The 24,536-nt window shown below is 27.3% G+C and overlaps 1 protein-coding gene across 1 annotated transcript; it reads left to right on the forward strand.

Moving 5' to 3' along the window:
* LOC100205230 (NHL repeat-containing protein 2) lies at positions 1–24,373 on the forward strand. Its single transcript, XM_065794114.1, has 11 exons — positions 1–297; positions 1,784–2,092; positions 6,671–6,975; positions 11,578–11,710; positions 11,786–11,891; positions 12,295–12,514; positions 21,574–21,690; positions 23,256–23,456; positions 23,699–23,924; positions 24,041–24,123; positions 24,213–24,373. Exons 1-11 carry the CDS (start codon positions 42–44, stop codon positions 24,339–24,341), a joined length of 2,085 nt encoding a protein of 694 aa, XP_065650186.1. The 5' UTR covers positions 1–41; the 3' UTR covers positions 24,342–24,373.
* The last annotated feature ends 163 nt before the right edge of the window (positions 24,374–24,536 follow it).

Consider the following 24,536-nt stretch of genomic DNA (forward strand, 5'->3'; position numbering starts at 1 on the left):
TATTAGCAAATAAAACTTCAAGATTAAAAAAGAAGTTAAAAATGTTTAGTAAGATGAGTTTGAAGAGTATAGATTACTTAGGTGCTGTAAATGCAAATCCAGATGATTTCGAAAAATTGACTCAAGTGTTTTTAGAAGACATTGAGGTATGCAATATTAAGGTGCCAGAGTTTGATTTTGGTTTTCAATGGTTAAATGTAAAAGAAAAGTTACAGTTTAATAAAGATCTGAGAGGAAAGCTCTGTGTCCTAGATTTTTTCACTTATTGTTGTATTAATTGTATGCATATATTACCAGGTAAGTTTGTTTTTAACACATAAGCTGTTTTATATTTTAAACCATTTTTATACACTGATCTGTATAAGTGACAGATCCAGGGGGCGGAGGTATGCATCAGAATCTGAAAATTCTAAAATATCTTAGAAATTGAGGACCTTTTTTTTTTTTATTTAGCAACTGTGGTACAAAATACAAAAATATTTCAACATCCCCCTCCCCCCACCAAAATTTCCTGGATCTGTCACTGATCTGCATAGATTAATTTAAATATAGTTTGTGATTAAAGTTTAAATGTAATTCATATTTTAATTACTGCAGTTATACTACAGTTATTATAAAATAATAATAATTGAAAATTAAACTCAAATAACTTTTTTACTGGTAGTTTAAGTTTAGAATTTTTAATAATTTTGAAACTTTTAAACTTGCTATGTTGTGCTTTATTGGTTATTGGAGAGCATAAGAACAAAGTTTCAAGATTTATTATGTTAGATTTATACCAAATAATACATATACTTATATGGTTTGCTAGCGCTTTCTTCATAATATTTTTTTAACGTTTGTGATCACTAGTTTTTCCATAAATATGTTAAATTAAAAATCTGTCAGGATTTTGATTTATTAAATGCTCATCATTTTTTTTATAGATTGTCAAATAGTATTGTATTTTAAAAAAAAAAGATTATGGTGTAATGAAAATGTAAAATGATTCATATAATTTTTAGATCAGAATCAGAATTATTGTGATCACCCTGCTACTGATAACACCTAACCCGGCATGACCTGCCATATTTCCTAATGCCTTGTTGAGTTCCCTGTTCTAGGCAATGCTTAGGTGTCAACTTAGATGTAAAATGCTTCCTGGTTCAGAGCTCTTGGTTGAGTAAAGACTAGAAAAATCAAAAATACTTCATCACATACAATCTTCACTTGCCTTCATTCTTCCCTGACTTCATTATTGCTCTACTTTGTCAAACCATATTTTTCAGATGATCTGGTTTTTGTAGCAGCTCTTTTTTCTCTTTTATTTAATTGTAGAACTCACTACATGAAATTTTAACATTAATAACACATTGATTTATACATTTCATTGTGTCAATAGAAAGCAAATTGTATTTATATGTCCACTGAGTTTGAATTAATGAGAACACACATTCAATATGCCCATTATGTGGTAAAATGGTGAACAAGTATTGGCACATTTTCAATGGATTGCCTTTTTTTTCTATGCATAAATTTGCATGATTTTGAAGAAGCTTTTTTCTTTTATGCATAAGTTTCCATGATCTTGAAGAAGCTTTTTTTTTTATTATTCTTTAATTTCCATGATCTTGAAAAAGTTTGTAATTCTTTTTTTTTTTTTTTTGCATAGATTTGTATGATCTTAAAGAAGCTTTTTTTTTTTTTGATACAAAAGTTTGCATGATTTTTGAAAAAGGTTTTTTTTATGCATAAATTTGTGGATAGATTTGTATGATCTTGAAGAAGCTTTTTTTTTGCTTAGATTTGCATGATCTTGAAGAAAGTTTTTCTGTCCAAGATGGTTTAGTAGTTTTAGGTATTCATTCTGCTAAGTTTCAAAATGAGAAGATCTTGTCAAATATTCTTAGTGCAGTTATTCGATATGATATCTCTCATCCTGTTGTGAATGATCCAAATGCTGTTCTATGGAATGAAATGAATATTCAATGCTGGCCAACACTTGTTGTTGTTAGTCCTATTGGACAAGTACTTTTATATTTAGTTGGAGAAGGTCATAGAAATTTCTTATTCAACTTTGTAGAATTTGCATTAAAAAGATATGGAAATAAAGGTTTGTTGTTTATTAAATATTTTTTTAATGATTTTAAGGATAAGACATTAACTTCTAAATAAAAAAGTTGATGATTTTTTAAGTTGTAAATTATTAATGAAATGTGTGTAATTGCATGTATATGTACCAATTAGCAGCAGTAGTAAGTTTTTCAATACTGAGTCAGACTGATGCCAGGGGGACACATAGACGGGGCCCTTATTGTAGTGAAAATTTTTGCAAAAATAAGTTAAACCTTTAATCACATAGTTTTTTGTTTTAAGGGCTAGGAAATTTCTAATAATGTGCATGCAAATTTCCATATCTTTGATCATGCAATCCGTCCATCAATTTATTTGACACTTTTAAAAAAATAAATTCATGCACAAGGTTTTAAAAATATAGTAATTCTAAATTGCAGTGTTGCACAACTTTATTTTCTGCGCATTATTGCCATGCTAAAATGGATTTATGGTTATGGTAACCAAATACGAATTGTAATTTTTTATTTAAAGAACATAGCCATTAACACAAAATTAAAAATCAAAGATTTTAATTTTAGTTTTATAATAAAATATTAAATACTTTGTATATATAATTGTATATTTTATTATAATATATTTATAATATTTAAAGTCGAACTCCAATTGTATTTTGCAATATATTTTATATAAGTACAAAAAACTGAAATATGTTTACTAAGAAGTAACAATATTTTAAATAATAAAATCTCCAGCCCCATTAAATAATTCTGACCCTCTATGGTTGGGAAGTAAGGCTTGGGAAGTTAAGGCTTCTTAAAAGCGAGTGCTTATTACTATAATTATTATTACGTTCTGAATAAAATAATCATCATTAGGAGGGGGGCCCAATTGCTATTTGCACCAGCACATTTTTTTCCTCTCCAGAGCCCTGGGCTTTTATAAAATATTTATACATGACTTGATTAAAACACGAAATTTAATGTTTTTATGTAATAAATTTATTTTTTAGACTCTTACTCAAGATAATTTACTCTACCACTAATAAATAATATAAACCTGCTTTACGATGTCTTTGTATATTTTATTAAACATTTAATATTTTAATCGTAGAAAATAATCGTATTTATTGTATTGTCTTTGCAAAACTGATGCATATTAACAATAATTAGTTATTATTTATTTGTATTTTTGTGTGTTTTATTTGTGCATCTTGATTTATAGTGAGGCTTAGAACTTTCATGCATAGCAGGGGCCCAGGGGAGAATCCCCCAACCTCCTTGGTCAGTCCGACCCTGTCTCAATATATATATATGTATATATATATATATATATATATATATATATATATATATATATATATATATATGTATATATATGTATATGTATATACAGTAGAATTCCGTTAACTCGAACTCTGAAGGGGTATATATATTTTGTCCGACTTAGCAAATGTCCGAGTTAAGCGAAGCTTTTGATATGTATAGAGAATTCAAGGGTAATTGAAAACTTGTCTGACTTAGTAAAGGGCGGACTTATCCAGGGTCTGAGTTAACGGGATTCTACTGTATATATAAATATATATATATATATATATATATATATATATATATATATATATATATATATATATATGTATGTATGTATATATATTTATATATGTATATATATATGTATATATATATATATATATATATATATATATATATATATATATATATATATATATATATATGTATATATATATATATATATATATATATATATATATATATATATATATATATATATATATATATATATATATATATATATATATATGTATATATATATATATATATATAATAAATTCATTGTAAACAAATAATGTTTGTAATAAAATAAAATAAAAATATGCGAATAGAAGTCTAGTGGTGAAAGCACTTGTATGTAATAGATCTTCAAATCTTCAGAGCCTGTTACTAGTAGCTAACTGTACTTCCTGGTACATCCTTAGCTGTACTTTCCAAGTCTAATTCCTTTCTAAGTGTACTTCCTTAGCTGATAGTTATGTTTACAAAATAAACTTTAACTTAAAATTTATTATAAATTAACTTATAAAGGAAGCCAGTTATGGGCGAAATTCCTTTTTGTACTAATATGTAGGGGAGAGTGGGCACCATGATACACTTTTAGTTATAAATAAATTTATACTTACAAAATTAAATTTATTAACTACCAAAATATAATAGGTTAAACATGTGAGACTATTTAAAGTAAAATTAGAGTTAAAAAAGTAAATAAAAAGTATAAAACATAGAGAAAAGGCATAAAAAAATATTTACTTGAAACATAAAGAAATTTTTACTTAAAAAAATAAATTAATAATTATAACACAAATATTTTGTCCAATGGACCAGTTCACATTTGAGAAATCCTAATAATACATAATTTTAAATCTCATTCTTAAGCGTCATTCTTAAGCTGTTTTATCATATGAAAGTGATTGTCACAACTCTTAAGATGCCTCCACAACTACCATGTGGATGGTGCCCTACTCTCCCCTGCATTATTTTAAAATATTGTTAAAATTGCAACCGAAAAGTTTTGAAATTCTTGTTTATTATTTTTTTATCATTTTGAAAAAATTTTTGAATGCCAGAGTTTTCCTTTTTTTTAGCCCCAGTATTTAGCAAAAAGTACCAGCTCTTGCTTCATAATCTTTATGCTTCTTTATGATTGTTTTAAAATTAAAACTAGATCTGAAATTGTTAATACAACATTTATGGGTTAGATATAACATAGCAGTTATAGATGTGTATTCATGTGAAAAAAATTTTAATAAAATGTAAAAGAAGTTTTATTTTTAAATTTTTTCTAAAAAACTTAGCGCTGCATTTAAAAACACAAGTAACCACAAATCTATAACTAAAACCTGTAGTAGTATACATACACAGAAATGTACAACAATATACTTCCATAATGTATGCATAAGTAGTATACATACAAGCATTAGTAAATTGCAGGTATTTAATAATCTTTTTTTTGAATAGTTAATTTTTTTTATACAAACTTCCAATAAGGCTGTTAACACTATTATATATTGTCAGTTGAGGTGAGCAAAATTATCCAAATAACCTGATATTCTATTTTTCGATCTGGTAAATGAATTAAATAATATCCTTTATGAAAATAGCAGACTAGATGTCTGATCCTGTTTTTTATGAATTCGGATCCAGATCAAAAGTTATTAATAAATCAGATATTCGGATGCAATCCAATTTTTCATACTTATTTAAAACAATAATTTTATAGGTAATGTTGCAGTATAACAATGTAAAATAAATTTATCTTTTAGCTTTTTGCTAATGTTCATAATGTTAATGTTCATTAATCATAACATAATTAAATGTTTATAAAAAACAAAGACTTTATAGTAATTATTAAATTCTTTTTGTGTTTGATTTTTTCAATTACATTTTTGTAATAATTTTTTTTTTGAAAGAAAAAGAAAAAGCATCATTAGAAGAACATCCTAAATATGACAACAGTATTCCATACAGGGATAAATAAGAGATTTTCAGAATCAGAGAATGGAAAGCACAATAAAGAGAATGTATGCAGATGCAAATTTTGCCATTGATTGTATATACGGTATGTATGAATAATAATCCAAGAAGGATTAAAGAAGAGGACTCAGTGATTGAATTGTCATTCAATAGGAATATCAGCAGTATTATGATAGTTTTATGTAGCAAATAAATTCACAAGCCACTGCAAGCTACAACCTGTTGCAAAAGAGAAAACAGAATCAAGATTGGTTGTCTGTTCTAAACAATTAAAAAGAGAAGACCTTCTGTCAAGAAAGGAGTATGTTGTTGTCATTACTAATTACTAATTAGTAATGACAACAACATACTCCTTTCTTTATTACTAATAAAGCCAGAATGATTTGGATGTAATGTGTTATAAGAAATAGAGGAAAAGTGCTTTGAAAAGAGTTCTGACTAATCCTTGAGAGAGGTGATAAGATAAGAACCATGAATTAAAGATGGAATATTTGACTAAACTTTGTTAATGACACTTTGTTAATGACACTGTTAAAGATTTTCCAATAATCTCTAGAGCCTAATATTTGCTGATGGTTGCTAAGCTGCAATATTTTCTAAACTAAAAATATTGAAGCTTAGCATTAGACACCACCTTTTCCCATTGATTACTTGCAATAATAAAAAGATCTTTGTTCTCAAGAGAGTTGTTCTTTTGAAAAAGATGAAAAAAATGGTTATGCTTAAATAAAAGAGCTGCGCCAGAGGGTGAAAACCATGGAGTATAATGAGGTTTGACTTGAAACTGAACAGGAATTAAAGGATATATATCGAAATTTTGAAATATTTTTGCACTGGTTATGCACATATTAACTAAAATGTAGCTAAAAATGATTCCAAAGAGTTTAAATAAAAAAATTATGTTGCTAAATTTTTTTAGGTATTGAGATATTTGTTGAGGTTTTGATAAAATTTTAATTTTTTATTAATTATTAATTTTTATTTTAAATAAAAATTGTTTGTTAACTAATTATATTGCTATACAGAAATAAAAGTCTTAGTTTAGAATAAATTAAAGCATGCAAATTTAGGTTTGTTAAGCTGTCATGCACTTCCAATTCAGTTAGAAAAGAATTCTTTGAAGTTTAAAAATTTGAGATACCCTGGAAAGTTAACAGCATCTCCATGTGGAAAAATGTTAGCAGTGTCAGATTCTGGTCATCATCAAGTTTTAATAATCGAAAGAAATGGCAATGTTGTTAAAAGAATCGGTTCAGGTTTTTCAGGCTTAAAAGATGGTGAAGCGCACGTTTCCCAGTTTTCTTCACCCCAAGGTTTGTCATGGTTTGAAAATGTTATTTTTGTAGCTGACACTGAAAACCATTCAATCAGAGAGGTTTGTTAATAGTTTATAATATCTTCTTAATTTTTTTTAAGATCTTTAAAAACAGCTTTGTTTATATAAATTAAGTTTTTGCTTTTATGTTAATGTTGGGTGGCTACTTCCTCTAAAAATTTCTAGGTTTCAAAATTTTTTTGCAAAACAGCTTCTACAAATTGAAAAAAAAAGCAAATGTTTGGGAAAGTCCTGGAAAAATAGCAAATGTTTAGGAAAGAAAAAAATATTTTGTTGTAGGTAAATATTCATGCAAAAACTCTTCTGAACAAAAACTGTGCTAAGTAAATTAAAATAACATATTAAAAATTACATATTAAATATTTTTTACATTTAAATGACATATAAACTATTAAATATTTCATAAACTCAAAATATTTTTTTATTTAAATTATTTAAAAGTTTCTTTTTATAAAAAAAAACTTCTGAAAAAAACTAAAAAAACGTTGAAAATTTGTGGAAATTTTAATGCAAAAAATTGAATAGTCTACAACTGCATCACACAAAAAATTGTTTTTGTAAATCTTTTTGTTATTTTTTTTATCAAGGCTTCCTACTTAAAGACCATGATCAAGACATAATCACGACCATGTTGATCATGACCACGATAAAGACATGGTCATGACCATGATTAAGACTTGATATGGACAAAACCTTAAATTTTTACAGGCCCAAAATTTTAGTGTCTGTATTTTTTGTAAAACATTGTCATTGTCATCTAGATCATGCTAAAGAGTAAAATGTTAATGTTTATTAAGTTTGTATTCTTTAGTTCTTTCAAAATGCTCTTTTCATGTTACCATTAACAATAAAACTAAGTAACAAATTTTCTTGACAGCAATGCCAACACATTTACATAAATTTTCTTGACAGCAATGCCAACACATTTACATAAATTTGCATAAATTTTCTTGACAGCAATGCCAACACATTTACATAAATTTACATAAATTTTCTTGACAGCAATGCCAACACATTTACATAAATGAGAAAAGACAGTATGACAAAAAAAAAACCTTTATCTGACTTTTTAATGTCACAAGCTAAACTTTTTTTAATATCTATATCCCTTTTAAAACTTATTTAGTTCTCTATAAGTTAGTTAACTTGTTTTTAGATAAATAATAAAATTAAGAAAAAATGGTGTCCGAGTGCGAAGAGATTAGAAAATGGATTTATGAGTTCTATTTGAATAATAAACTGCAAGGTAAAAAGTTGTAGATCACTTCAAGACAAATTCCAAGAAGCACTATGGTATAATTTAATGTGCTGAGAATAATTCTGGACACAAAAGAGTGCAAAGAAGTGATTGTGTAGCCAAAATCATGACCCCCAAGGTGATAGAGTGTCTGAAAATCATGTTTTCAGACACTCAATCACCTTGGGGGTCAAGTTTTTGACCTCCAAGAAAGAAAATGACCACATTTATCAGGTTTCAATGATGCAAGCTGGTCAAAAATTTGGATGCAGTCATTTACTTATCATTAAACTCTTGCCAAGTACACTGATATCAAAATCTATTTGAAACATGGTATATCGATAAGAGAGCCAGAATGAAGAAATCAAGACCAAAATGAAGAAATCAAGATCTGTGTTTAATGTCTTTATCATGATTTTCAGTAAAAAATGGTCTTCATTGACAAAAAAATTTTACTTCATTCTGCCACACCCAAGACTTCTCCAAGCCGATTAAATATCGAGTAAAAATTCTTTTTAATGACATTTTTATTTAATCAGCCTCAAAACTCCCTTTGTTTTTAAGAAATACAAATATTAAAGTTTTTTTACTTGGTATTTAATCAGATATTTAAACTTGATATTTAAAACAGAGTTTCTAGTCCTTTATTTTTAAAATTAAGTATAAATTTTACAGAAAGATTTTTAATTAGTTTCATCTACTATTTCAGCACTTTTAAAAGTAAAATTCACTTTATTGCAAGAATGTCAAGTTAATTTTGACAGACACAATAATAAAGCTTATGTTTGACAGGTAAAATTAAGTCATCACTGAGTAAGGACCTTTTTATTACATTGAAAAAACATTTAGAATCTGGTTTTTTGTTTTTTATGGGTAGAATATTTTGCATAAAACAAAATATTTTAAAGACATTAGTTTGTTTATATAGACACTGCAAATTTGTAATAGTATGAAATGCAATTAACCAATTAAAATTTTTTGATATTGATAACTGAAATAAGTGCAAGTGTAATCTAAAAATTTTTGCACTTGCACTGACAAATAGAAAAGTGGACTAATAAGTTTAAGCATAAAAAGAAGAGGTAAGCGAGGTAAGAGGTATATTGTGTATTTAATAATAGCAAATTTTTTATTTAATAATAGCAGTTTTTTCGATTATTAAACTTTTTTTGATTTTTTCTTTAATTTGTTTTGATCTGAATTATGTAAAAATGAAAAATAAAAAATATTTTTATATTTGATAAATTAATTACAAAAAAAAAATAAGAAGACTTTTTTACTTTTTTTTACATGAGGTTGTTGAGACAAATATATTACAACATGAGGTTATTAAGACAAACTTATAACAACATGAGGTTGTTGAGACAAACTTATAACAACATGAGGTTGTTGAGACAAACTTATAACAACATGAGGTTGTTGAGACAAACTTATAACAACATGAGGTTGTTGAGACAAACTTATAACAACATGAGATTGTTGAGACAAACTTATAACAACATGAGATTGTTGAGACAAACTTATAACAACATGTGGTTATTGAGACAAACTTACAACAACATGAAGTTATGATGCAAACTTAATACAATATGAGACTATTCAGACTAACCATTGACAAGTAATTTTTAATTAATTAATTTAATATAGAATACCTGTTACTTTTTTTTTCACAAACAAATTCATCCCTTAACGAGGCTGCAATTGACCACCTATTAAGTTAGAAGTTAACAGATAACAAGAGTTGACAAGCAAGAAAGCAGTTGACAGCTTAAAGAACTGTAAATATTACGAGTCAGGCAAACATGTCAATAAAAGAAACAATCATGGTAGTATTTGCAAAAAAGTGAGAAGTGCATGAAGCGATTATGCATGATCATTGCAACAATGGGATAGAGGCTCAGGTTTAACAGCTAGAGCAAGTCCTACAATATTACAATTTTTATGTTTTTAAATTTTATCTAAAACAGAAAGAGCCTAATTAGAAGAACCAGCTCAAATATAACAATTAATTCATACAGGACAAATAAGAAATTAAGAGTAAAAATATTACATAATAATGAGAGGCAAAATTAGCATATGTTTTCTATGAGAGGCTTGTAGCAGTTTGTAGCAGTAAACATTTAATGTACATGAGGCTTGATTTTAATTCCTTTTTGACAAGAAGAAATAAAAGCTTTAATGCTTACCTGAATCGAGCAAATTATGAAGAAGACAATTTTTAGCAAAGAAGAGAAAGAAATCAGCTCAAGGACCATCATGAACAAAATAACTTTAAGTCAGCTTTAAGGTAGTAGTAAAAAGTAGTAGTGGAGATAATAGAGTGGAGATAATATGTGGGTCTTATGTAGAGGAATTCTGAGATAAAAGCTATGGGACATTTGTTTTTTTTGTGTCAAAATTGTTGGAGTTTTTGAAACAAAAATTTTTAACTTTTGAGGCAAGCGAGGCTCAGTATATTATAGCCATTAAGTGTGGTGAGCATTGAAGTTACTAATAACAACAATTTTGGCTAAGGAGTTATGAGAAAGGAAGGAGAATGATAAAGAACAAAGAGAGAGGTGATTGAGTGAAGAGGTGCTAAATGAAAGAATAGTCAGAAAATTCAAACCTGATTTCACAGCAAATAGGTTTATACTTAAGTTTATGCCTAGACCAAGCATGTTACTATTAGAGGCATAAACACTAAGATCTGAAGATCAAACAACAAAATTTATATTAGTCTTAAAATGAGAAAGAAGTTGAATTTCTCATACGATAAGAATGAATGGATGAAAAGTTACTTTAAAGACCATGATTATTTGTAAAGTATAGATTAAAACAATTTGGTGGTAATGAAATTTAATGAAAATTTTTTTGTTCAATATTTTCTGTACTTTACTCTTTACTTTATTATTTTTTAATTAGAGAAAATTTTTAATACAGTGTTAGCTAGCCACATTTCAAACTGGGTTCACCACCACCAAGTTTTACCACCATTGGGTTTTATCGCAAAACTATTTTTTTACAAGAAATTTTAATCTGCTTCATGAAAAAAATATTTTGAAGTTTTCTTCAATTGTTCTTAATATATTCTAATTTTTTATTTTTTATTATTTTTATTATATAGTTTGTTATTTTATATTTTTATTCTCTAGTTATTTTTAGTTCTATATTTAAAAAATTGGTAATAATCATTTAATAAATAAAGAAAATCTTTATATTGTTTTTAATCAATTACATCTTTTAAATTTGATAATTATATCTTTTCAATTTTTTTCAAATTGAAGCTATTAGCAATAATTGTTTTTTAAATTTAATTCTTTTTTTCAAATTTATCATTATAACTCTTATAGTTGATTATTTTTTGTATTTTATTATTTGGATTTATAAAATTTAATAAGATATTCTGATATTTCTGTTTTAAGATTAATGTTGCAAATTGGATAACAAAGACTATTGTTGGTAATGGAAAGCAAGGCAAAGATAAAGATGGTGGCAAGTTAGGAATAGAACAAGAGATTAGTTCTCCTTGGGATGTTGTTGTTGGTGCTTCCCCTGGTACTCTATTTTTCTTTTAAAATAAAATGTTTGCTATAATTAAATCAACATTTTACTTTTTAATTTTTTCACTAGGTTCTGATACAACAGATTGTGTAAATAACTGTTTATACATTGCTGTTGCCGGAACCCACCAAATTTGGTGTTATTTTTTAAAAGATGGTCTGTGGCTTAAAAAAGGGTAATTAATTTAAAAAAGTAAAAAAAACCTTTTTTTTTTCTCTTTTTTTTTAAACATTACTTTTTTCTGTGTTTATTTTTTTTAGTACAAGCATTTTATTTTTTTATTTATTTTTTTTGGTTATTGTATGAGATACTTTGGTGTCAATTGCTATTGGTTGTTTTAATTGTCATTATTTCTCTATTGTCATGTTGCTTGATTGTTCTTGATTTTTTTAAATTGTCATTTTGATTGTTTTTTTTTGTTATTGTCTTATTGTCGTAATCTGTTGTTTAGATCTTTCTTTTTTTTTTCAATGTTTGATAAAAATGTTTATAAAACTTTAAAAATAAAGTATCCATTACAAATATTTAAAATTGTTCAATAAAAATAATTAAAAGTATCCATTAAAAATACTTAATAGGCATCAAAAAAAGGAAGTTGCACTAAGGTTTGCTGGGAGTGGCGAAGAAGAAAATCGTAACAACAGTTATCCTACAAAAGCTTCTTTTGCTCAGCCATCTGGTTTAGCTATTATAAAAAATCAACTTTTTGTAGCAGACAGCGAAAGCAGTAGCATTAGAAGTGTTGATTTAAAAACAGGAGCTGTTAAGGGAGTTGTTGGTGCAGACAGAGACCCTACAGTAAGTAATTAATAAACTCTGAAAAAATTATTATTTAGTTTTATACACCATATAAAAGAGGATTTGGAAGCAGTTTCACTGTCGTATTCCTTTGATTCATTTAATCCTATTTCTTCTATAGCATGAATAACAGGTATAAAATTATAAAAAAAAACATCAAGACATCTCAGCTTTTGAGTTCATGCTGTTCGACAAGCATCTATTAATTTTTCCTGATTTGGACTTTAATTTTTTTTTAGTTACTATGCTTAGGATAAGTTAAAAATATGCTTAGGATAAGTTAAAAATATAAAAAATATCTTTAACTTGGCCAAGAAGATTTTTCACTTTTTAAACTTGGCATACAGCCGCTACAACTAAACTAAGTCTATGGCTTGCACAATGAATAAAAGTAGCTTTATGATTAAGAGCTTTTACTCAAGAAGTAACTCCTTTATATTCACCTGCCATACAACAATTTTGAATATCAAGTCCAATTTCTTGAAGTGTATTAGTACATTAAAAGATAGACTAAGACCAGATCTTGCAATCAATAAATCTTAAGGAATTCTCACAAATCTCATTTGAATTTACATATTTTAAAACAAGTGATATTTGTTCAGTATTTGAACAGTCAACTGCTTCATCACAAAGAATTGAAAAAAAAATTGAATGCTTAACATTTTATATTAAAAGCTTCCTTAATTGCTTTCCCACAAGAATCAATAAGTTGGTTTTGGGTAGTTTTTGTTAGATAGGTTGCAGTTTTTAGAATTGAAGAAAGATGATTAGATAATATTTTATCACCAGCATCAACAAGAAAATTTTAAAGCTCTATGAAGTTACCTACTCCAAACTTTTGTGTAAAAGGTTTCCCAATATCAGGATGATGTTTGGAATCATTACGATGTCTGCAAAATGCTAGATCATTTCTACCAAGAAATATTATTGTTTGGATTATTGGAACTAATTTTTTTTGGTTATTGGAAAGAAGTTTTAAATGAGAATTATTTAAATCAACCTAAATAACATTACTTTTGAAGTCGCAATGTGAAAGTAATGCATAGACCTTTCATGTAAAATGAAAACATAGACCTTTGATTTAAAACACAACTTTTCTCTTCTATTTTTTTAAATCACAAACAGCATTACCACTCTTGATGAGGCTTGAAAACTAAATTAGCGCCTAACAAAGTACAAGGAAGACAGTAAGCTCCATCTTCTTTGTTTGAATAAGCTAACCAAGAAAACGTGCTGAGCCATTCAATTTTAAATGATCTTTTCATATTAGTAGATATTGGAAAAACAAATATAGAATTAGGAAAAAATACTCTGTTTACTAACAAAATTGCATCATCTTTGTCAGCGGTTAAGAGTTTATCACGGGCAAGATATGTTGAAACATCATATAAAGAATTAGAGCTTTTCTAAATATCTCTAAAGAGATATTTAGAAAAGATTGTCTCTAAAAACTTTTCATGAATTTCAACAAAGTAAATGATAGATTGGATGAGTTCTTTCTTTCTAAAGTTGGTGGTTTAGATGATTATCCAGCGTTGTCCAAATTAATCAAAATGGTGTTGACTCTTTTTGATGATCAAGCAGCGGTTGAAAGAGAGTTTAACATTAACAAGAATATGTTACAACCTAATTTAATGAGTAAATCATTAATAAGCCAGAGAATTGTGTATGACCATATGAAAGCTCTTGACTTAAACCTGGAACCTATAGTTATCTCTAAGGAACTGAGAGAATCTGTCAAAAAATCAACAAAAGATTGAAATTGCTGCTCAAAAAGAAACTGAGCTTACAGGTGCTTGAAAGCGAAAAAGTGGCTTATTTGCTATAGACATAAAGGACTTACAATCTAAAAAGTTTATTTTGGAAAAAGTAAAAAAAAACACTAAAAGTGATTCAGAAGCAGTTCTTATCAAAGCTGCAAATGATGCTGAAAAAGCTCATACTTATGCTATTGAAGCAAAAGTTATTCTTGTAGGGAGGAAAAAGAAGAAAGAAGTGATTAAAAAATTATATGAAACGATTGATTTATTATTTAAGAAACATAAAAAATTTTGAAATTTTAAATATTAGTTTATTATTATTTATATACAGTAAAATCTAAATTTATATAGATATTTAAAAGTATATTATATAAGTTATTATTTATTTTTGAAAAGATTTTTAATATTTATGTGGCAATACTTTTTCAGTCTTTTTAACAAGAAATAAAAATTTTGTTTAAACTTTTATCATTCTTTCAGTATTATTTTTTCTGAACCATTTGGTTATGTCTATTTTTCATCTTTTAAATATATGTTGATTTTAGCTTTTTACTTTTACATTGCTTGTGTAATTCAGTTTTGTTCTGAATGCTATTTATCAAAACAGTTTATAGAGTCGATGAAAACATAGCATTTTTACATTTTACTTTGATTAAAGTTTAAATATACTTTAATAACAATAGTAACAATGACAACATACTAACAGTACTCTGATAAATGTAATAATGATGCTTTATTTTTAGCTGTACATGATTTTTCCATGTATTATTCCTCAATCCTTTTTCAGTGTGGTAAAGCTCATAAAACTGAAATAAAAATCAGGAAAAAAGGTCGATAATCAGGTAAAAGAGATTCTGATCAGGAAAAAATCAGGGGAAGGTCAGGGAAATCACCTTAAGATTTTGGCAGACACCCTGTAATAGCCTTTATAACAGGCTGTTAGCTCACTGGAAAGATTAGAAAAATTATTGTTTTCACCCTGTTTAACACAAAGTGAGTACCTTGCATAGTAGGAAGCTTTTTCAAACAATTCAATGGAAGTTAAAAGCCTTAATATAATAATTTTTTTCAGAGACGAGTCGCTTAAAAGAGAAGCTGAAATGTACAGGCAATTTCCATCTTCAGATGACCTTAAATAAATAAAAAAATATACTAAAACAAACTCAGTTTATTTTTTTTTCTAGCTGGAAATATGAAACACTTTTAACTATAGTAATAGTGTTTTACCTAAAAGCCACATAATCTTACTATCTTTTTGCTTTTTAATAAAAAAATCCATTTCAAAATTTATATAAGACTGACTATATGGCTGCAATGGACACTTGTTATTCAAAATTTTCAACTCTTCAGTTAACTGATTTTTATATTTGCGAATATTTAGCTAATGCCTAGCCTTAATTGCATTTGAGACTCAAAAAATAATTTTCCTTTTAAAACTTTAATTTACTAGCAAAGTCCTATAACAAGAATTACAAGTGATGTATAATAGGTGGCATATCAGAATTTTTGTAAATATTGAATGATTTGGAGCAACTGATGCAATTGTTCTAAACTTTACAAAATTGATTGGTTGTAAAAAAAAAACATTCTCTATCTTTTTTGAAACATTTTTGTATTTTTTTCCAGAAGGTTTGTAGCAGCCATGGCATAGTCGTAGCGCACTTGCCTCAGAAACAAAGGATCCGTGGTTCAAACCCCACCCCTGGCAAGTTTTGCGACATCGGTTCATGACTTGCTCATCTACGGTGCTTTGTGATAAGACTGTAAGGACTTCACAAGGCACCTAAATAAAAAACTAAAAAAAAACTGTTGCAACTGTTATTGTATATTAATATATTAATAAATAGCGATTGGTTTAAAACTTTTTTTTAACCAATCATTTATGATTTAGAGTACAATTACAACAAGATTTCATCACTTGCTACAAATCAATCTGAAAAATTTGTAAAAATGTACAAATAAGGTTGGTTAAAGTGTAAAATATTTTTTCTTTAATCAATCATGTTTGTATGTAGAGAAGAACAATTCATCAGTTGCTCCAAAACTCAGGAAATTTTGTCTAAGTAACAAATAAAAACTATAGAGATCAAATAAAATTGAGTTTACCTTAATTTTTTTTGGAGTTTATGTTAAATAATGTTTCAATTTCGTTGAATATCAGATTCTAATTTCTACTTTAACTTTTTATTAAGGAAAAAAGTGAAAAAGAGATACACTTAAATTTAGTGGAGTAAAAAAAGACTGATGCATGCATATCATCAGTGGCATCACCCTAGATCCACCGCTGGGTGGAGTTGGGTTTTTGTCTTTTATTTTTTTTTAATACTTCTGATTTTGTTACTAGTTTTTGTTTTGTGTGTAAAAGAAAAGTTTCACGTAGAGTCTCCAAGTAGTTAAGGCAATTTTAAAGTATTAAAGCGTCTGTATGATATTTTGTTGCCTATGGCATATTTCTGTTAAATAATCTGGTCTGTGAATTATGTAAAGTTGAAAAAAATTAAAATGATGAATTTTGCAGTATCATAAAATATAAATGTTTATAGCGATAAAACCCAGACCAATGATTCCTTTTTTTAAAAAAAAAAATCTTTTTCAAATCTCAATAGCTTGTCCAAATTTGAATAAAATTTTTAATAAATACGTTGCTAAGGTAAAATGAACATCATAGTTTAATAATATGATATGTTCTGATCGTTTATTGGTAATTTTTCTTAATTATAATGATCTTTCTTGGTCAGAATTCTAGTATTTTTTGCAAAAATTGACAGAAATATTGTATTTTGACAACTATATATAGTTAATATACGTCAGAATGGATTAAAACTAGGATCTATAGTAAATTAAGGCACTTTTTCAAAAGGTTTTAACTAAATTTATGTAAACTTCAATAAGCGAAAGTGATCTAAAGACTCCAAAATGGTGTTTTTTAGATTCACTATTAGGGGTAGTAGAAAGGCTTTGAAAATTGTATAAAAAAAAGAAAAGTTTCTTCAAATTTAAAAAAACCTGAAGCAAAAAAAATTGTACCATTTAAAGCTCTTGTTTGGGCATAATACACTGATAAAACCATGTTAATTCCAAAAAAAGGAATTCGAATAATTTGTAAATTGCCTTAACTACACCGAGGTTTGAAAAGAAAAAACCTGTTTAGATCAAATTAAAAAATCTAGTTAGGTGAATGAGTGATGGTGAATGGATGATGCATTTGCAAATTTTTGAATCACAATATTTAAGGTTGGTATAAAAATAAAAATTTTCTAGCAGCATCTAGGGTGTGATTGGTTTTTTCAAGGGTTGAATAATATTTAGGATGTGACTGGTTTTTTTCAAGGAGTGATTGATATTTTGGGTGTAGTTGGTTTATTCAAAAATTTCTTTAACTCTCCTTAATTTTTCCCAAGTTTTCTTCTTGAACTAATTTTATGATTTAATCTCATATCATCTCTCCATGTTAATTTTCTGTAAATTTTTGGATTAGATAACAAGAAATCAGCAACTGTTTTTATCTCTGTTTTATCTAGTATATGGACAAATAAAGAAAAAAGTTTTTCTTTTTATATTTTTTCACCAGTCATAATTGTGGCTATTTTAAATATTGCTACACAGTGTAACATCAAAACAACTGTGTTAAACACAAGAACACTGTGTTACGCCAAATATTACACAAGAACACTGTGCTACACCAAAATAACTTTAAAATGCAGATTTAACCACATTTTAATATTTGTATTTGATTCATCCAAAATCAATTTTTTCCGATTTATGTTGCTCTTAAACTTTGCATTTTTTATTTTGAAGTAATTTTTTATCCCAGCTTTTCAGAAATGCTGAAATTATCTTTGCATACATGCTTTTATAAATTTCATTAAAGTTTACTAAAAACTTTCATTACTTATGTATTCACTATTTAGAATTTACATTCTTTCTACAGCTTTCCACTAACCTTTTTTTTTATTTTGTCAGTTGTTTTTTTTATTTTCTGTTTTTTTATTATCACCTTCAGACAATTCTGAGCATTGATTTTGTGTTCAATTTTTTTAAACTTGTTTAATTTAAAACCTGTTATTTTATTACATTTTTTCAATTCATTGTTTTTGAATTTGATATGCAACTCTTGAGTGGCTATGCAACTCTTCCTGTTATCTCCTATTGAGGGTAGAGCTCTAAAACTTAGTTTAATGGTTCTGAGGCTGGCTGGTAGTAAGGTTTCCTGAACTCTGTGGTAACTCTCAGAGAGGCTGATTCCATCAACAGCTGCAAAATATCAGAGTATTAACAGTCCCGTGTTGCGCATGGATGGTGTTCCTGTTAATGCTTTTGGTGCCGATTGTTGAGGCCACATAAGTGGCTATGTTATGACTTAGGGTTAATTAACAGGACTGAGAAAATTGCAAAGCTCATTGCTTAGGAGGCAGTGCTCTATCTGTGAATAAGTCAAGTTCTCTTTAAACTTAAAACATGCTAAAAGTAACTCAAAATATTAAATATAAAAAACCATCCCCATCACCTAACTGTTTTAATATATTTTTTACTAATCTTTATGGTCTACGAAACAACCTTCCATCAGTTGAATCTTACCTCTTGCAAATTTCACCAGACTTGCTTACTTTTGTAATTTCAAAATTTCAGTGTTGATGGGTACTATCCTTTGATTTACAAAGACTCCAATAGTCGCATGCTTGGCTTGGGGTATATATACTCATTAACTCACCTATTTTTTGTGAAATCAGGTTCAAATCCTTTGACCATTCTTTTATGTGCTTTCGCTTAACACTACTTCAATCTATTACCTTTCTCTTTATTCTTTATTGCTCTCCTTCTTCCCAAGGCTGTACACTTTTAGATGTAGTTTCTGATCAAATTGACCATGCCCTCTCTCTTTACCCCTCTGCCAATATTGTTATTATTGGTGACTTTAATGCTCATTGCCTGAATGGCCTGGCTCTAACGCCACTGACCCTGCTGGCACAGCAAGAAGTTAGGCTCTTGAGATTTTTGGAAAATCTTCAACATCGTCATAAAAGTAGGTCTGACATTCCATCTCTCATTCATTTCATTCATTCATTTGACTGACCTTATTTCCTCTCCCAAGCATAAAGCAGAACTATTTGCAAAGAACTTTTCTTCTAATTTGACACTCAAATCTTAAGGCCATTCTCTTCTTTCCATTATAATTAAACAGGTTAACCAATTGTTAGACATGTAAATCACTCCAGCTTCCATTGCTAAAGTCATATCTAAATTAAACTCTACTATGACTTGTGGTTCAGACAACATTCCTGTCATAGTCTTACAAAATTGTTCTCCAGAACTCTCTTCAGTTCTCTCTAAACTATTTAATATGTGCTTGACTGAGTCTTGTTTTCCTGCCTGTTTGAAAATAGCATCTGCGATTCCAATTTTTAAAAACTATGGAGAACATTCTGATCCCTCCAACTATTGTCTGATCAGTCTTTGATTTATTATTAGCAAGGTCTTTGAGTCTTTTATTAGTAAATATCTCACACCCCATCTCCAGTCAAATAACTTACTGTCAGACAAACAATATGGTTGTTAACTGCTGTGACTGAAAGATTTTAATGTGCACTAGATGGAGGCTCTGGGTATTGCTCTTGACATATCTAAAACTTTCAACAAAGTTTGGCTTGCTGGTATTCTCCATTAGCATGCTTCTTATGGAAAGTTTTTCAGGTTCTCAAATCGCTTCTTTCTAACCACATTATCAAAGTCATCCCTGAAGGCCAAACACCTTCTTCATTTCCAGTAACTTCTGGGGTACCTCAAGGTTATATTCTTGGTTGTGTTTTGTTTCTTATCTACATTAATGATCTTGGTGACAATCTTACATCTAAAGTTGCTTTATTTGCTGATGAATCAACTTTATAGTCCTGTTTTGACAAAAAGTCTTTTCTTTTTGATTGCTTAGAACAGGCAGTTAATCATGAATCTGATCCTACTTATGTAACAGATTGGGGCTTGCAGTGGCTTGCAAATTTTAACTCCAAAAAACTTCAGTTGTTTACTGCAAATAACTTTCGCAATACTGTCAACATTCCTATATTTATGTATGGCAACCCTCTCACTGAGTCATTTTTACGTCTTCATGAGTTATCTTTCACTGCTGATCTCTCATGGAAACCATGTATACAATTGATAGCTAAATTAGCATCTACTAAGATTGTTTCTTTTTAACGTGTTTGCCATTTTCTTACCTTTTTTATCCTGATTCCATTCTCTATCTCCACAAATCTCTTATTCACCCCTCTATAGAATACTGCTGTCTTGTATGGGCTGGTTCTTCTAACGATTTTCTTTCTCTTCTAGACAAGGTCCAAAAATGTATTGAAAACATAGTTGGACTCGCTCTATCTGCCAAACTCTTTTGTCCCTCTAAAGTTGCCAATCTTTCTCTTTTCTACAAATACTGTTGTGGTCACTGCTCGAAAGAGCTATCATCTCTAGTTTCATTAACCAAAACTCATTCTCTCTTCACTCGCCATTCAGCAAAGTTCTAATCTTTTACTGTATCTGTCCCTGTATGCTCTGATGACATTTGTTCATCTAGTTTTTTTCCCGCCACTTCAACCCTTTTTGGGAGAATTGGGAAATAGGGAGAATTCTCTCCCAATTTCATGTTTTCCTGACTCATACAACCTACAACTTCGAGTCTTCTGTCAACCATTTCTTTGCTCTTTAGTTCTATTCTTTGTTTTCTAGTAACTCATAACTTAACAGTGGTTGCTTGTAGTCTTGGTGGAAATGAATCAGAATTTTAAAAAAAAAAAGTATTAAATTTTTTTTTTTTTTAAGCAAAATAAAAAGACAAATAGTTAAAGAAAACGTTTGTGGTCAATTTAAAAATAAACTTCTAAATCATTTTTTTTTAACTAAGTACTCTTTAAATATATTTAAATCACTTATACTCTGCCTTTGTACTATTATTTAGTTTAGTAAAGATGACCGTTTCTATTGACATTAGTTATAAAAATGTTCTTCTTCATATTTAATAGATAATAAAAATTTTCTTATTTTCTAAAAAAATTTTAAAATAATGACAACATATTTTCACTATTTATAATTCAGCCACACATTATTTCCAATATTATTATTATAATTTATTTATTATTATATATTTATTAATAGTATTCTTAAAGAATATGTAACAATATATTTCTAACAATACTTAGTTAAAAGTCTTCCTTGGTTTGTAAATTTATTTTAAGTTATCTATTATAAAACTGCAATGAATAAATGCTATGGTTAATTAAATGAATACTTTGAATGAATTAATATTTTTAGAACTTATTTTCATATGGTGATGTTGATGGAATAGGTTTAAATGCAAAGCTTCAACATCCACTTGATGTAGCAGCCGTTAATGGGCATTTGTATGTTGCAGACTCTTACAACCACAAGGTATACTTTATGACTCTGTTATTAAAACATTTTTTTGATAATTTTTTTCATGTTTCATTTACAGCAGGTTTTAAGTTCCTTGTTATGATTGTATGTTGTAAGTTTTTAATGTTCTTATTTATATTTTCGTATGTATTTAGTTATTTACCTATGTATAAACTATATATAATGCAATTTTTTGTTACATTCAATTCATGTTACAATGCCTGCTACTTTGTTTGCATTAATCTTCAAAATATGTTTTGGGGTTTTAATTACATTTTTAGTGCCTTGATATTTTTATTACTATATTACTGTGATAGTAATTTATGTATCTTTGTGTGCCCAAATTTTTTTGCTGCTTTCAAAACATATTTGTGTATGCCCTAATTATTTTATGCTTTTTGAAAAGATGTTTGTTGACATAATTTTAAATAATGTTGACATAAATTTAAATAATGTTGACATAATTTTAAATAATGTTGACATAAATTTAAATAATGTTGACATAAATTTGAATAATGCTGATGCTTTTACAGGTAGAGTTGAAGTTGCAGTATGAAAAGTATTTTAAAAAATCTTTATTTGTTGTTTTTTGTGACATCAACTATTCTGTTAATGACATAATTTAATCTAACAGTATAATATCATATTTATCAGTATAATAACACTGAGATTTTTTAACTTTTTAAACTTTTTTAATATTAAACTTATTTTGGGTGTTTATGGTGTTGGGGTGCTTGTAATAATCTAATGATTGAGTTTTTTTAGCAAGTTATAAAAAGTTGATTTCAGTGAATATATGTTCATGTCCATAGTTTTTTAAATAAATCTTTTTTTTTTTTTTTTTATACTTTTTAATTATTAGAATTATGGAATCTTCGTCAGGTTTTTTTTATTTTTTGGATAAAAATTCCATCGTTTTTTACAGTTATTTTCTTTTTGTATATTAGACATTTTGGTATTCAGTGGTTCTACTTTGTGGTTAAATATTTTTGATATTATATTCTCGCGTAAATAAACAGGCTCCTTGATATATATATACATATATACACACACACACACACACACACACACACACACATATATGAATGTATGTATATATGTATATGTATGTGTGTATATATATATATGTATATATATATATATGTCTGTGTATATGTATATATGTATGTGTATATGTATATATGTATGTGTATATATATATATATATATGTATGTGTATATATATATATATATATATATATATATATATATATATATATATATATATATATATATATATATATATATAAATTAGTAAAAACACTTATCTAATTTTTGATTACTACAACACTGTGTTTCACCATCAGTAGGTTCATCAGGAAGAATTTAATTTATTATTGCTCTGTTCTTTTAGAACATACTAACTAATACACTAACATAATTTATATATATATATATATATATATATATATATATATATATATATATATATATATATATATATATATATATATATATATATGTATATATATGTATAATAACATATATATTAGTATAATAACATACTATCAGTAAAATATAATAACGTTCTTGTGTTCTAGATTAAAATTGTTAATCTGAGTAATCTCTCGTGTACCACATTGGCTGGCAATGGTGTTGTAGGCATTAAGAATGGAGATTTTTTATCAGCTGAGTTCAATGAACCAGGTGGCATAATTTGTCTCGATGATACAATTTATATTGCTGATACTAATAATCATTTGATTCGAGTATTAAACCTCACAACTAGATTAGTATCGACGGTAAGTTATCCGAATACTTAATTGAATAGTCATTTCGTTTTATTTCAAAACACTACACCTTTTATTTTAACACCACCTTGACCACAGTTTGATTTTTCTCATGGTAATTCATTTGGTTTCATAACCTCACATTTTGTCGATTTTCCATGGTAAGTTTTTGTAATAAATCTAAATCGTAATAGTGTTTTATATCAAAAATTTTAAAAATTGGATCTTTGTCTTTAAAAAAATTTTAATTTTAGCTTGAAATTTTGGAAATGGATAGCTTAGATAGTTTTCCTGTTGCTGTATCTAAGACGTCGGAAAAATTGTTGGTTGGTGCTAATACTTCTGTCACAGTTTTGGATCCCAAAAAATGTAGTCTAAGTAACCATTCAACTTTCTTTTTACATGTTAATCTTCCGACGGGTTTTCATTATACTGACGAAGTTGATAGTAAATGGCAGCTTACCTTATCGTCGGAAGCAGGTTGTGTGTTTTTTCGTTTTTTATTTATATTTATTTTGTTTTTTTTCATAGGAAATAGTTCTTTTTTTATTGTTATTGTAATTTTCTCATCTCTTTATAAAAAAATAAATTATTAGTAATAGATGTCAAAACAGGGACTTTGAATAAAGACGAAATAAGTCTGACAATCCCTCCTGGTTTTTCTTTCGTTCTAATAAAGGTTTGTTTTTTTCTTTTATTCATTGTTTTTAATAAAGATTTTTATTAATGTTTTATTTTTTTTTTAAAAACATCAATACTTTGTTTCAGGTTGAGCTGATATTATATATGTGTTCTGAAAATGGTCTTTGTCATATGAAGCAATACGTTCTACATCAAAATTTGATAAACAATTATGACGCAGGAAACAGCGTAGTGACGAGTTTTTTGGCATTTTAAAATTCTATACTGTTTTTAAATATTTTTAAAATCTTTTTAGAATACATACATATATATATATATATATATATATATATATATATATATATATATATATATATGTATATATACATATATATATATATATATGCATATATAACATTTGTATATATGTTTTTATACTTTTTTTGATAAAAAATATTTTGTTTCAATTTT

This window comes from Hydra vulgaris, chromosome 03, assembly GCF_038396675.1.
Source record: "Hydra vulgaris chromosome 03, alternate assembly HydraT2T_AEP".
NCBI classification, from domain to species: Eukaryota; Metazoa; Cnidaria; class Hydrozoa; order Anthoathecata; family Hydridae; genus Hydra; species Hydra vulgaris.

Coding starts and splice junctions, on each gene's coding strand:
- LOC100205230 (XM_065794114.1), top strand. CDS start 42: ATGTTTAGTAAGATGAGTTTGAAGAGTATAGATTACTTAGGTGCTGTA. Junction 6,976..11,577: donor AAAACCATTCAATCAGAGAG/GTTTGTTAATAG, acceptor TTCTGTTTTAAG/ATTAATGTTGCAAATTGGAT. Junction 11,892..12,294: donor GGTCTGTGGCTTAAAAAAGG/GTAATTAATTTA, acceptor AATACTTAATAG/GCATCAAAAAAAGGAAGTTG.